The sequence below is a fragment of the Larus michahellis genome, chromosome 2, assembly GCF_964199755.1.
Source record: "Larus michahellis chromosome 2, bLarMic1.1, whole genome shotgun sequence".
Classification (NCBI taxonomy): Eukaryota; Metazoa; Chordata; class Aves; order Charadriiformes; family Laridae; genus Larus; species Larus michahellis.
The window spans coordinates 66,889,426-66,906,085 of record NC_133897.1 but is presented as its reverse complement, the minus strand read 5'-3'; the positions used below and the strand labels follow the sequence as shown (position 1 = coordinate 66,906,085).

The 16,660-nt window shown below is 36.6% G+C and overlaps 1 protein-coding gene across 2 annotated transcripts in view; it reads right to left on the bottom strand.

The window, feature by feature from the left end:
* The window catches only part of CTDP1 (CTD phosphatase subunit 1), a 112,874-nt gene that overhangs the window by 30,531 nt on the left and 65,683 nt on the right, over nucleotides 1-16,660 (bottom strand). For both annotated transcript variants that reach the window (XM_074575776.1, XM_074575775.1), the window contains exon 12: nucleotides 9,423-9,610. In XM_074575776.1, coding sequence (XP_074431877.1) covers nucleotides 9,423-9,610 — 188 coding nt within the window. The remainder of the gene's footprint in view (nucleotides 1-9,422; nucleotides 9,611-16,660) is intronic.

Genomic DNA, 16,660 nt, shown 5'->3' with positions numbered 1-16,660 from the left:
GCTTCCAATATGGTGTTATAACATTTGTCACTGACTTCTCTAGACGTCTGCAATTACTTTCTAATACTGTTGAACTTCTCTGATTAAAAATCCACTTAATTTTCAAATTTCAGTTAAAGCTGCAGAGATCAACGAGTAAAGACACTTTGAATAAATCACCAGTATATAGAGAAGCCTTATCATAAAGATTGCTATAAGGAAGGAATCACTTAAGAGCTTGGACAGTTTTTCACTTCAATCAAATCTACTTTTCATGAAATAAAGCTACCCAAAGAAAACAAAGCATGGGCTATGACTACATTTTTCAAGTACAGCTATTCTTTGCATGGTTTGCTCTTAAAAATAAATTTTTGTGTGTTGAAACAGGACAAGAAGAGTCAGATTTACCTTACTAGGTGTAGGTTTTCAAAGTTGGTGAAATAAGCTATCTCCCCAAACTATTTTTCTCCAAGGAGAAAAGAAAAAACATCTTTGGAGGAAACAAACTGATTTATTTAAAATGGTTTCAAAAAGCTATTATTGCCCTTGCATTGATTTTGTCACGTAGAAATTTGGGATAACACAAGAGGTTTCAAGTAAAAACATTCCTAAATGTAAACTTATCTTTAACGTTTAGAGTGGACACTCAGTTCAATAATGATAACTAAGTACTGAAGCAAAATATGCTTTGCATGCCCAGAGCCCTCTTCCTTCTTAGAGCCTTCATCAAAATCACTGCCAAACAGAAGCAACATTCAAATTCTGCAGAACAGCCGGCTCATGTGAAAACAGGAAGATGTGCTGCCAACAGGAGCACTTGTCTTTAGAAGCTAATCCTGGATTTCAGTCTGGAGTGTTTCACCATCGCTTCTGGAAAAAAAAACCTAACTGAAGCTGCAGTAATTTTTTATTTGCTTATGTGTACTACACACAAAGAGTCTGTTTACTTCCAAACTGTCATTTAAACATGCTCTTACCTTGTTGTAACCATGAGAACTATCGTTATATCAGGAAAAATTTGTCCCACCAGAAAACAACAAAAGTTTCCACTTTGGAGGTTGAATTCAATCAACACTTCCAGGGAAAAGGAATTTGGTGGAAGTGTCAACTCTTATTGCTTCAAGATACCCCTCTTGAATAGCTGCTTAAAATCTTCGCAGGAGTACTGTGCAGACTGGAAACACGCTAGCTAGTTCAGGTAGTTGTATCACCCATATCAGTAAAGTTTTAAACCCAAGGAAAAAGTCTTGCAAAATTTTTTAATCAGAATTTTCTGTTCTATAAAACATATATTAATCACATTGTCTTATTACCCGAGGCATGTTTTCTTCTCAGATGTTGAATTTAGAATGTTGAATTAGACTGAATTTATAAGAGTTTAGACTAATCAAGGTAATAATTACAGAGACAAATTTTGGCTGTTCTCTGTGAAACAAACTCAAACTTTTCCCAACAACTTGAAACTTCAGAAGTGCAATAATCTATTAAATTGGAGACATCACATCATCCATATTAAGCTTCCTTTACTGGCTCCACCTTAAGAACAGGAATTTCCAGGGAAGTACCTTCAAGCTGACAAATGCCACATATCACTGCAAATTCTTAAAGCAAATCAGCTTTTTCCACAACTGGGAGAGGAGGTAATTGCCTGTCAGGGATCTTTACTTTTGTAGAGTTTACGTCTGTTTTTTCCCCCTACTCAGTGACTATTCATTGTCTTCAAAGTTTGAGTGGGTTTCCGCCTTTGGTGAGGACACATACTGGAGCTCACTAAAATGGAGTGAGATGCTCATTAACATCTAGTATTCAAGTAGGAAAACTGCATTTATTTACCAAACTACATCAAGGAACAATAACGAGCTGCTGCTGCTAGCCAACGTATTGTGTTTGAGTGTGGATTCACTATCTCATTGCCAGTATCAATAAATGGGCTGTATTTGCTTTCTGAATTTTTCCAGCAATCTTAATTGGGCGCAGATATCTTAAACCACCCAAACAAGCTGCAAGGTTCAACCTAATTCACCAATGCTTAACGGAAATGCTGCTTCTGCAATACAAAGATAGATGTAACAAGTTTTCAGCGAACACAGTCTTTAAGATGAGCTGTTTTCCTCCGAAATCCCACAGCCTGCAGCCAAAACCACAGTGCAGTTTTAGAAATGGGTTTATACCACAGTTCGGGCCAATTCCAATAATTAACTCCATTTCTTACAGAGGGAGATCTGAATGGGAGATATACAAAGGACATCAGTATTATGCATGACTAAACTCAACTGCTCCAGAAACTTAAGCAGTTCAGAATAACCATACACCACAGAGATTCAGATTAAACACCTGAAGCAATGACTTGGAAAAAGATATATCAATGAGAGCAAAATAAAGTTAAATTTTTCTTCAAACAAAATTTTCCAATTACCTACAGTGGCAAGTAATTGTTTACTTTAGGATTTGTTCTCTCCAGAATTAAGCATAATGTTTCCTTGAACATCCAAGTGTTGACCAAATACAGAAACATTGATCCCCTTTTCATTTTGAAGTTAGACATACTGACTGTCCCTTTAAAATCTACTTCAAGGGAAAAGAGTAAATGAAAGATTTAATTCTTAAAATGAACTTCACACAGTGTGTTCTAAGGTGATCTTACAGAGAGGCTCTTCACCAGACAGACTGCTTGACAATTAAGTGAGCTATCCTGATGCAGTAAGCGATCCAGGAGGCAGGAAAGGATGACTTTAAACTACCAGTGTTTCTCAGTTCAGATCTGCAGCTTTTCTATATTCTAAAGATCTAATCAACAGTATACTTGCTACATTTAGAGAGGAATTCTAAAAGACTATACAGTGTAATAACACTAAGACTTTAATCATGAAACAATGCAATGAGTCGCTGGGATAAGAAAGCAGAGTACCACTATTCTTTGGCAAAATGCTTGAATTTCTACAATTCTTTTGTCAGTCATATTTGAGATATGCTGTTGGCTATTAAGGGTACTTTCAACAAGACTTTGATCATATACCACTTAGTTCCTCTAATACATTTTGAACAGATTGTCACTGAAAGAGTTTTTGAAAAAATTTCAGATGACTATGAATAACAACCACAAGGCTCACAGCCTGGGAAGCATCAAACTGTAAAAACTTAGGTCGCAGGATTCTTAAATCTGAGTGTCTCAAGACTGGGAACTGAAAGAAACTTATAGTGACAATGAATATACTGGTTCAATTAGGATGAAAGGTGTCATCAACAAAATTCTGCACAGGAGCTTGCAGCAGTCTTCTGGCAGCAAGAAAGCAAGCAAAACTATAATTTCTGTCTTCTTGCAAAGTGGCTGTTGAAAGGAAGTGCTACTATGTTTGAAAGAAAAGAAAACATTTAAAAGAATACAAGATATTCTTAAGGTAGTGCATAAAATATCACTGTTCCTTTTAAAAGTCTAGTAAACAGGTACAGAAAAGCCAATTGAGGGATTTCTGAGATTCTGAGTTCTGTTTTCCTTGATTATGAACTAGTAAACCCTTTCTATAGATAGCTGAAGTTTTACCTTGCACATTATGAATCCTCTAACACAGCTGTACTTTAAATCACAGTTCTTATTTGTTAAGACAATAAAGAATAGATAGCTTGACAAAACTTGTTTTAGAAGAACTCAAAGGACAGCTTTAATATGCAGACTCTTTGTGATCAGACTGCCAAAAATGAGTAAAATAATTTGCTTTAGTTCAACCAGAGTTCAAAGATTTATTCTATGTAGAGTTTCAAAGCCTGGAGGATCCCCGAAAGACTTCAGGTCAATACCACTCTGTAGCAAAGTAACTTAAAATGCTTTTCTTGAATTTAGTAAGAAGTATGTATCAGAAACTCAAAATGTGAATGTATAAAAGCAGAAAGCATTTCAGATGTTTTGAAATTAAGCTGAAGTCCAATTGAAAAGTACCATTTCATACTCATCTTTTATAATTTACCCATTTGTTCTTAAAATTATGGTATCTCCATCAGTCAAAAATATAATCTACTCAGGATTGATGCAGAAATTATAAGTAAGAAGCTTTGCTAAAGAAAACACTTCATTGAGCTATAACTTTTGTAAAGGAGGTTTAAATTCTGCAAGAAAAATTTTGTTGCTAAAAGATTAAATATCGCTTCCAGTTATTAGATTTCTTCTCACTAGTTATTCAGGGGAGAATACTTCCTTCTTAAGCTGAAAAACATGTCTTAACACAAGTATTGAAATTTCCATTCCAAAGTAAAGAAATTCTCAGCAGAGCAACTCTTAGGCCTTACATCAGATTTATACAAGCTGAAATTACCGAGACTGGAACTAAACACTGTAAAAAAACCTGGCCTTGGCACTGTGAATTGAAAGCATTCAGAAATAAGTTTATTAAATTAAGAGTGCACTGGGAACCTGAACAAAACCTATGAAAAATCAAATGAAAAATCCATAAAGGTCTTCAGTGAATACACGATCAAACCTATCTGATGTATGTGGAGTCTAAATAAAGTTAACTGCTTAACAATATGTACAGAGAAAAGTGTGGTTTATGAGCATACTTCAAATAACGGACATACTTTTTAGCTGTAACCTTTCATGACTAAAATAATCCACGCCAACACTTCATTGCATCACTGCATCGATCCGTTTCATGTTCGCAACCTTCCTCCTTCATTCCTGCTCCCCCTCAGGGGAAGGTATCTCATGATGGTGGCCAACCTGTGCAAAAACCAGAACAAAAACCCAACCCACCTCCCCACACCAGAAAACCACCCTTTATCAAACATCAAGCTGCAAAAGCCCATGGATGTGCAGTGAACTGTGCTTTAGCACCAGAGGGATGCAAAACCAGCGAGCTGCCTCCAACCCCTTGTGCTTCAGGGAGGCCTCACACACAAGACCTGGAACGTTTCAGTAGTTCCAACACCCAAATGGTCTTTCCCATGAAGGAGCAGCCACCACTCCTTCACTTCTCCACCACTTCCTGCAGTAATAACGAGCCCTTAAGCTTATTAGAAACTGGAGACCTCTGAGGAAGACTCTCCCTATGACAGCAAAAAGAATACTGCTACAACAGTTCAGTTTCCCACTTAAAAATTATTAAAAGTTACAACGTATTGATTCTATGAAAAATAATTTTATGGCATAGGTAAATGAACTACATTATTTCTACTTCAGTGCCCTTAAAGGGATCCTGCATATCAGGGTGTTTGCAGCATGAGCTATCCTTCAAAAAGCTGAAGGATTCCAACGCATCCTTTCCCTCAGGAAGTAGAACCTGACTGCAAACCTTGCACTAGAACATACGAACACAGAAATGGAAGGGTTCACCTGGACTATCAGTTCAGAATCTCACAGGAACATAAGTACTTGGAAACTAAACTAGTATTATGTGATTTTTTTTTTCCTGCCAACTCCCACTCACCACTAAATACTTCCAATATCTTAAGAGAAATTTTAGATGTATTATAGAAGACCACATGCCACAAATATATGGCATGCCACTAGAAGACAGCAACAGAGATGGCACATCTCAAATTCCTGTTTTGCTACCCCTTTAACATTTCAATTTATTAAGTGAAGTGCACCCAATTTCCCAGCTACAGTAATACAACCGAAGCATTTCATTACCTGTTTTCAAAGTCTGCTCTGCATCAGAAAATAGGCAAGTCAATAGACACGTAGCACACTTACATGTGCTGTACAGGGCTTCACTTCTCTACTAGAAATTTCCACGATCTACAATATGAAAGATGCTAAACCCCAGCCTTTGACATATTGCCCTGCTAATTTTGTCAATGGCATTATTTATTTCATGTGCCCATCCATCCTTCTACCAAGTATATTCTTTTTGAGACTGCCACAGCCTCTCACCTGATTTTTCCTGTTGCCACAAAGACCAGTATTAAAGCATACTAACATGGAACCTATTTGTTCAATACACGTTATTATGGCAACTACTTCACAATATGGAAGCTTAAGGTAAGGGGAAATATGAGAACGGCAAACATGCTCACTGTCACTCAAGTCTCAGGAGACAGTAGAGCGAAATCAAAATGCACTTGAAAAATAAAGCAAACTGTGCACTGACAACTTAAAGCTTAAAATATCTCATCTAATTAGACACCCCTTGCTGCCAGGTATATACTGTGCAATGGAAAATAAACATTCAGTTTTCTCTATTTGTACTAGGCTCAAAAGCTTTTTCGTATTATGAATCACTAATCATTACTAACACCTATTAAAAACACCTATGCACTTTCGTGATTTATAACTCTATTCATAACTTACAGCAATAAGTTTCATGCATGACGTGTTTCAACCACCTGAAGTGGAATTTCATTCTAAGCAGAAAATTTTAGAACTGTGAGGGGGCTCAAGTCCAGCTCCTGCTGAAGTCAGGCTCCTCATTGCTTCAACAAAAAGTGGATCAAAGCCCTAAACAGCATATTTTTTTTTTTAAATTAGATAAGAAGCAGCATGGAAAAATACTATCTACAAAAAACTCAAGAATATTTAAGAATAAAAACTTGTTTACCTCCTTTAGATTTTCTAAGCAAAAGCAAGCTGCAAATGTATTTTATTGTTATGCAGGTCCTAATCACAAGAGGCTGATCAAATGTGAATAGTATAAACAACTGTTTTTTTTAATTTACTAATTTCTATTTTATCTTTTTGCACAGTATGAAACTCCCATTCATTGTTTGGCCTATGCAGTACCCTTTTAACACGACACATACGACAAAGGCAGGCATTTTATTAAGTTGCATGAGAAGCTATGCTTTTAAGACAAGTCTAGGCTGTCAAACTGCAACCTTGGTGCATGGTACCTACCAACAGTCAGAAAAGTAAGTGGATGTAGCGAAGATGCTGCATTTCCCCTCCCCCTCTCAAAAAGTAGCTATTAGATTTCTCAAAGATGACTTTTTTCTCCATCCTTGAGAATTTTAGAAGTGGCACCAACCAGAGAAATGATCAAGGTATTCTGTTGATTTCAAGACTGAAGACTAACATTAAACAGAAGCAATACATTTCTGTCTTGTAAGTGCCGTGGTTCCAGTGTCAGTCACTACTGTAAAGGTGTAATGGAGCAGTGGAGTGTTGCTCACCAGGAACCTACAGTCTCTGCAGGCCTCATCAACGCTAGGAATGAGCTGAGCCAGAACATGAGGGTAGAGGTACTGGATGATATTTGGACTGCCTTTCTCTTGTAGCTTTTGTTTTCTGGAAACATTAATAACTAAAATATGGACATCAGGGTGATCACAACAAGTTGCGAAATAATGATTTGAACAGCTGGTCCAGGGTGGATTTACATAATGAATAGCTGGGACTGGCCTTTAGAATACAAAGCCTCTGTATTCCTGATGTGGCAAGAAGTGATGGCGTTTGTGGTAACAAATAACTCAGGACTTCAGGCTATATGACAGCAGAAATAATTTAAAATTATTAAATGCAATTTCAGCCTCATTATGCTCCTCAAACCCAAAGACTTCAATTTTCAGAACAGAAACTTCAAATCTTGCTGGGACATATATGTTTGTATAGTGCTTAGCTTTTAGAAATGCGGTCCCCAGAAACTGTAGCTATTATTTGTGTCGGTGGGGCTAAGGTTCTGGAGATTTTTATCCTGTGTTTAAGAATTGTTCTTGTATTACCCCCCTGGTACGGTATCTCTTTAGCACATACAACACTGACTGACCATAAAAACATCAATTTAAAACCTCAAACTTAAAATGGAATTAAGATGATGGGTGGAGGCTCCTTTCTATCAAGCAGAATTTCCTGCCTTGCAGACACGGGGTCAGCACCTGAACCAGCAGTTCATGAGTATGTTTTCCAGCATGTCATTCCAGTTCAATCCTGGATGCAATTTAACAAAATAGCAGGGAAACTCTTAAGAGGCAGAAAGGTCAAAAATAGAAAAGTTACTTAAGAAGTCCTCTCGAAGACTTTACTCTAGCAACAACACTACCACCTCTACATGGCTTTGAGTGCAGAAGTATTTCCAAGCTTATTTATAACTTTCCTATATAGAGCAAGTGTTAATTACAAATGTACTTTCTCTATCTTTGCAAACCATACATGGGGAATAGTATTTAGCAATAACAATACGCAATATTCCTTAATACAATTCTTCTTGCCTTTTGTTTTTCAGAATTTGGCGCATTTTCTACGCAAGAAAACATCACAGTATTAGGACGAACTAACAGCACCATGCCACCACCGTGCCTTGCTGCTTGAAATGGTATTCTAGAAATATTAATCACTGGCTTGCCTTTCCTCTTCCAGACTCCATTTAAGAGGGAATTCTTCTTCTACCTATATGAGTCAGATTAAATTCCTATATCTTTTAGACTGACGTTTTTCTGAAGATGCTCAATGATTAGACATACCCACAATAAACTAAAAAGGCCTGTGCAAGCTTCCCATGTAGCTCTTTCTCCAATAAACTCCTGACACAGCAACCAAATCAAAATCCCAATCAAAATCTCCTCATGAATATTTATATATTGCATTCTGTGGTGGTTTTTGCTATTTCTCTCATACATTCTTTGTGTGCTAGAACAAAGCTCACAAAAGTTAAAATAATGTAAATAAGTCTCCTAAGTCCTACTACTTATATTGTCCTCCTTTAAGGAAAAACTATTAGAACTTAAATTCTTATGAGTGAGAACAGAGTCTGGTTATGAGAGGAGAAAGAAACTGCAATGTACATCTAAGTCATATTTGCATTTTTAGAAATTTGTGGTATAGGATGATGATCCCAGCAATTCTAAATTAAAAGTGCTATAATCTTAATCTTATATTGTTCTCTATATATTGTTAGTCTTAAAAACTATTAAGGGGCTGCAGATTGAGAACCATTCCTTAACGTATTTCTAATATGCACTTATTTTACCAAGTTCTAGTTTCCTAGCAAATCGGTTCATAGCCACCATTCAACAGTCAGCGGTGGGACACGAAAATCATTTTTGCAGAAGACACTAGGAAGTTTAAATTTCTTTCTAAGAGACTAAAGCAGACAACTATCTCAAGAACCTCATTTTTATGAATTTCCCATGCAAAAATACCTCAAAAATTCAGGATGAAAAAACCATAACTTTCCAAACCCAGGCTTTATTTTACTCAAAGTAACACGGCAGAGGACATTGTCCTATATCTGCTCAAGGATCAAGACTACTTTAAAATCAATACAGTTCAGTGGTCTTTGGTTCTTTCAAAACAGGCAATATCCTGGTTCTCAACAGACATCTACTATGACTATTGCCTTAAATCAATCCCAAAACATTGCAGAGGTAAGCTTGACAATTTCACCAAGTTACAAAAGAAGTTATCTACACACAGAAGTTAACAACATAAAGACTGCATTGCCAAAAAGCATGCTGAATAGCACATGAACACAATGAAACATCATTAATGCTTCTTTTTACGTTTGAAAAACTCATACCTGGGCACACTGCCTGTTAAGCTTCTTTCATTTGAAGATGATGATGACGACGACGAGGATCCGGGTCTCTGTTCTGTTTTCATTCCTAGAGTCCCTGTTGCACTAATCAGAGGTTTTTCACCATCCTCTTCTGGCTTTTTTTTTTCACTATCACTTTCATCACTGCCTTCTCCTAAGATGTCATCCACCTGCCAAGGAGTGGAGAGTCAGTGTATCTGCTAACAGACTATTCTATATCAATCTTTCAGAATTATTGGATTGCTCTTAAATAATCATTAAGAATATCCTTCAACTTTCCTTGACCTTCTCCTTGAAAATTCAAATCAAACCCCAATGTCTTCAATACGGTTTCTGTAGCAGGGTCTAGCAACATTCTATTTGAATTAAATATATTTAGTCGATGTTTAACTTAAGATAGATATAAGTATACTCACATACATGATACAGTCACTTTTGAAGGTGTTTGCATTTTATTATAACAGCATGAACAGCTATAAACAAGAAACTATTATGGAAGAAGCGCTGTCATGAAATTAAAGGGACAGATGCTTTATACTATTATAACATATAACAACATACACTTTATACTATACATAATTTATACCATTATAACCTACACAATCACTTGGGCAAGGGATATTAAAATCTCTAGCTAATAAGTATTCTTATATTTACAGGTATTCCTTTATAGATAAATAACTTTAAAGAAGTGTATTCCTAAGTAATACAATATGAATGGAACAGAACGTACAGAAGCCCATTCAAACCAGATTGTCTGCTTATTCTAATTAATGAAGGCAAATCTATCAAAATATTTACACATTTCATTAAATAATTGTTTGGCCTTTGCCTTTGAAAACTTAGCATGGGATTTGATACTCCTCTAAGAACAAGCTAATTTGCTTCTGACAGGTTGGAACTGCTGAAACCATCATTAAAAGCAAATCATATTCATGAGCTACCCTGCTGAGCTTCAAAAGGTTATATTCTCTTTGACTTGGCATTCAACCGTCAGAAAGATATGAAAACATGCGGAGACAGAGGTGAAGATCCCTACAGTGTCTCTATTTTTATGAATAGCAGAGGACATAGAAAGAAGCTATGTGTATTTCTCTACTGATATTTAAGAATTTTTCCTAAAAGCAGCTCATATCAGCATAAGTTAAAACAGGCTTTGCAACCACTCTCTGTTGTCACTAATACCACACCTGCTTTACCAAGAAGAAAAACTCTGTATCTGAACGTGGCCCAAAAGATTTTACACTGCTTTTCCACTGATCTTCCGAAAAGCTGGAAGAAAGCTGTAGGAAAGTCACTTATATCTCATCTTTCGTAAATGCACCTCTGATTTCTTTGTTTACTTTGATATGCACAGAAGGAAGATCAAAGCTGCTCTCTCTTTATCAAACTAAATGCAAGAGATCTACATCTAAGTTAGTCGTACATATACACGCCCCATTTCTATGTAAGGGCATTGTAAATGCACATATAAATCATAGAAATACGGCAAAATTTGAAAATCATTGCATATGAAAACAATTAATGTGGGATGGTCCTTACAAACTGCTCTAATTAGAAAGGCTCCCAAAAATACAGATTCCTGCCTAACTATGGACTAAATTGCAAACTGTCCTGAAAAATACAAATATTACCATCTACATCTTCCAGAATTGTCAAAGGAAATGGAAAACAAACTATGCTTTCATTGAGGCAGCAAGATTTAAGCTCTTCATTTGAACAAATTAATAGGTAAAAAAAGCACATTAACATTTAGGAAGCAACTATCTACCTAGACACATCACTAACTTCAAATAAATAGAAAAGCTTAAAGAGCAGAGGAAACTTTCAATCTGGTTCCAAGACAGATACTGATGTGCCAACTACAATTCCTGCTTATAACATTAGATTTTATATGATTAATACAAACGGAACGTAACACATCAGAAGAAAATGCCAGCTAATACCAAATTTTACTGGTAAGAGACAGTGAGGGGATGTTTACCACTTAAAAACTACTATAGCAGCTATCTTTAAAATACTTAAAGACTTTTATAACACAGCAAGAATGATTAACATTGAAAAAGAAAAGTGATTCATCCCTTGAAGATGACAAATTGTTCCATCTAGCAAGAGAATGAAAAGTCTGACAGTTCTTTTAAACACCCGATTATAAAAGCCAGAAGAAGTCCTCAGCTGACAAAGCTGTTTTATTTCTCATTTAGGAAGAGCACAGCATACACTCATGCTGGCAAAATAGAAACCAACGAGCAATGAGATTTTCAGTCTCATTCTCTGATTATCAGCTGTAAAGCACCTAGAGCTTTGTTAAAACGAAAGCCAAAACCTTCTGTACTATTAACAAACCAGGTCAGCTGGGAAACGTTCTTACTCCAGAAGTTGAGTTTACACATTCAAAATGTATCAAGACTCTGAGAAAACACCAAAAAGAGAAACTCACGAGCAACCTCAATTTGTTAGAAAGATAATTTACAGGCAATGTTTTGGGACAGCAATATGGATGTGACAGAGACCTATTATTATGCTTTACGTTTTTTGGAAGAAGCAGTTACATATACAGTAATGTAAACTACATAGTAAAAAAAATAAAAAAGGAAGTTGTAAATAACTTTAATTCTCGTTTTCAAACTAGCAATTATTTAAAAATTCAAGTTTTAATAGAACTGAGAAACTAACTACCTCAGACAGCAACAGGACAACACATGTAACTACCTAAATGATCTCTCTCAAAAGCAGTAGAATGCTCTGAATAAATTCTTTACTGGAATTACAGAAAATTCTACAAAAAGAATAGGTTTGACAGACAGCTGTTCATTTTGTGCTCCAGTTTTGCATGGAAGACACACAAAATTTCCACCCCCCAGTCTTTCCGAAAAGACCAATTGTACTTTTGCTCCAACTGGGTGCATACATTAAGGGAAAACCAGAAAAAAACGAAGTATTTACAAAGAGTTCATTACATTTGTTTCTACTGCCAGAAAAATGACTGTTCATTGTTAGCAATGGAAACAATTGAATTGGTATTGATAGTAATCATAAATAAAAACGAACTGCATTTCAGCATAAAGCCTGTGTCTCCTAAGCACCTGTTTGAGATTGCGTTGAATACATTGCATCTCAGGAAGAACTTGCAGATACTAATATAATTTGTCATCTGAATGTGCCAGAAGTTTTCAATACGTGCCTTATATTCCCCCCATGGCACATAAATTAATAAAAATAACTCTAAAATGAAATTAAAATGTCTGGCTACACCACTAATTGCAGGTATCCCCATGTAAAACATGGTATTACCTTAACATACTCTCTATGAATACTTTAAAATGCTGCCAATATTTGGGGCCAGGGACCACGATGCCCTCTTAGTTATAGAAGATAGCAGACCACTAGCTCTACCCAATTAGTGGGTAAATTGATGCTCTGCAAACAAATATCAGACAAAAAAAAGGCAAATAGAGGTTTCACATGTCAATTCAAGTTTCACTAGCTTTATCTGCACTGCATTTCTTTTATGTTCTTTCAATTAGCTGAGTACGTCTGACTCTCAGTGTTTCTGGTCAGGATGACATACCCAACGTAAGCACCACAAATACCAATTTCTTTTAATACATATCTCAAACTGTATGTGTACAAGTACTTGAAACGTAATAGGCTGGTAGTCTTGAAAAAATTAATCATGAAATGTACACCACACCTTTTTTGAACATACTTAAACACACTGCCGACATCCTGAAATCCCAGCGTGCTCAAAACTTGTTCCTAAGAACAAAAACACTTCAGTGTTTGGCGCTGGTTTTGCTTGACATTTTCTTTTTTTTACCAAAGCAAATTTTGGGACTGATCTACACACTTGCATGACTTATATGAAGATTTGTTTATTTATTTTTAAAAAAGAAAAGTAAAAAGTTAGTGTTTTGGTCTTAACAGGTTACTTCTAAACTACAGGACGTAAACTGCTAAAGGCTGTAAATATACTGCATGTGTTTTAAAAATTATCAAGTACATGTGCATAATCAGGCAGACAACATGAAAGACAGCGCTTTTAATTCCTATCCTCAATTACATCTAAAGTATCTAAAGCCACATCTGCATTAGAAAGCTGTCCTGGAAACATGAGCACCTTCCAAATGCTGCTAACATCCTAATTGCTTTGCAGTGCATTAGCAATACTGCCAAAAGATGCTCTTTCCATGTAATTCATTGTTTCTCCAGAACTGCTGGGCATGCTGTTTGTGGAATAAGAAAAGTTTCCCTAGAGGACAGAGAGCTTGCTTTTATAAGCTCCCATAATCCTCCATTTGATCCTATAATCTTTACCCCAACCTCCATTTCCAACATTCCCTTCTGTTTTGTCCCAAACTATTGCTTTTCAGTACATCAGTGGAGTTTTTACATGTATTTTACATGAAATGTTAGAAAAATCAGCAGACTATTTCAGGAACTTTAACACAGCAGTAACACGAGAAACGAAAGAAGGAGTAGATGGGAAATGTCATGTCAAAAAATAAAAAAAAGCCCTTCTTGAGCCTGTGAAATTAACAGCGTATGATGGTATTAGATTGCAAATCAAATCAGAGAGGGTGGTGGCTCCATCTTCCTGGAACTGTGCACTGAGCTTTCTAACTTTCCAGCACAGAGGTATGAGAACAAAACTGTTCTGTCACTGGCAAAAAAATTGGAAATAATATTGTAAAAAAATTTACTAACTCCACAACATTAAGTAGTTTGCAGGAATTAATACAGTACAACTCTAGAGAAGGTGCAGTTATCTTCCAATAGTCCAGCTTACAGGAGGTCACCTAGCAGTGCTCTAACACAGTGCTGCAGCCCTAGAAGATTCAATAGCAGCTGAAAAGTACACATAATTTGGAAGCAATACTTCCGAACACGAAAGCAAGCTGTCCCACAGCAATGTGGGTCACTGAGAATATTTCACCGGCAAAGTATCACAGTCAAAGAAGAAAAGAATGAGAGCTCTTTTTAAAAAAAGTTATGTTCTTCACAAGGTTCAAGCAAGGATGCCTAGTTGCCAACACTGCCATGGCACACAATTGCCTGACAAATTATTATGGTAGCACATTCACAAATGTTTGTTCTCTCTTTCCTCAAGCTCCTCAAATCATACGATAGGCATCTGGTAAAGCAAGGAAACGTTTATCAAGAGTGGGACAGGAGAAATGAGACCTCTGCAATTGACTCGGAAAGTTTAACCCCTTGACACCCAAAAAAAGACACCTTTTGCAAAGAAGTGAGAGGTGGTGACAGGATTGATAAAGCACCTTCATGAGCAGAAAGTCAAGCACAGGGCCATTTAACTTTTGCAGGCAGCCATCTTTAGTTGCAAATCCTGCTTGGTTCTGTGCTACCCAGCATAATACAGATTTTACCCACGTGCAAAACCTCAGCAAGGCCAGGTGTTATTAAGCAACTTTCCATGTTGAAGTTTCTACAATGGCTGCCTATTTGAATGTTGACTTGTCTTCTACTGAATACAGCATTAATCTAGTTTTTCCATGTACTTTAAAAGGCAACTGATTTGTGTTACATCCTTGATAGAAGGCGCTGAGTTCAGCAACATACCTATAAAATCTTTTTAATTTTTAGTGAAGCCAAATAGCAAAAAAGAAGCAATCGTGGATAGCTTTTTTTATTTTAGGCAGCGAACAGATTTCTATTAGAAGTCAGACCTTTAGAATGAGAGCAAAAATCAAACCTGTGAAGCGTGTTTCCTGGCACCCGTGGTCTGGAATTCTGCTCATCTACTGTTAGTGAACTGCACATAGAAATATTAGCAGCCCCTGGTGAAGACCTACCAGTTTTAGGATGAAAAGCAATTATGTAAGAAAAAAAAAAACCCAAAACTTTAAGCCCTGGCTCTACACTGGGCACAGCTGCTTATGCTGAAATTTGAAAAACAGCAGTTTAAAAAATACCATGTGGAAGTTACTTAAAGGAGCTCCCGCTGACAATCCCTGGAGGCTGCACTGGGACCCTGCTGGGGAATGAACAGTGGCAATAGCAGACCCAATAGCTGTAGTTCAAAAACTCGGCTGCACAGCATTAGCTAAAAAGTCTGCACACATTTTAATTGCAGCCCTGGGCGATATAGTGTGCTCCTAAAAGGCAGATACTGCAGGGAAGAAAGCCAAAGGAACCAAACAGGTTGCCTGTATTAATCTGACCACTTAAATTGTGCAAATGAAAAGGTAAGGTAATTGCGACAACAACCATACAATTCACTACATTTGGGTTTTACTACTGCAGTTAATACTTAAACTAGAAATGAAACGTCACTTAGAGATTACACACTGATATTGTTATTAAAACACAACACTAATAACAATCCTGTAACCTTGATCACGATCAAATGAGGCTGTTAATCCTTCACAGTACGCTATTTGAAGTTCTGAGTATCTTTGGATTTACCATCTGGAAAGCAATGCCTAGATTTGCGTAGAAACTTTGTAAACATTCGTGAGATCTTTAGGACAAATACTTGAAAACTGCTAAAAGAGACACGAGGTCAAGTCTTTCCTTGGTAATTAGGGTGCTTCGAGTGCTGACTTAAGGATTCTAAAACATTAACATTATTATTAGCATAATGAAAATTGCTTTCTTCAATTAAATCAGTAACACTTCATGATGTTGGAAAGAGAAAAAAGCCTATTCCTAACTATCAATTTTTGAATTATAAATTAAATTTGCATGGACTAAAAGTTACTAATTGTAAAATCCACAATGATTTTTTTAATTCAAAGTCTCTGAGGACAAAATGCCTCAGCGGAGTTAATGCAACGACTTCTCCAAAGCCTTCCCGAGTCAATGACATCACTGCAGCCTCGACGCTATGGCTTTATCCGATTAAAAAGCCATCCATACCTCTAATCTTCCTTTCCTTTGTTCTGTTTTCAAAAGAAATCCTCTGCCAAAAATTCGTTAAATAGTAACAGGCCTATAAATCTACATTGTATTTTTTTTTAATGGTGAAATCAGAGAATAAAATCAAAATTACCAACAATACCTATGGCCAGAATACAGCTGTTCGCCTAGTCATCAGGATAGACTTGATGGGAATCACTGGAAAACAGGAACACCATTTCAGTTCTGCCTGGACTGCACGTTAGCTTATGACTGAGATGGAGAGGAAGGATAGCTTAAGCCTACCGGAGGCAGGCTCCGTTTCTTTGGTTGCAGCATTTCTAAAACAATGATGCCCTAAC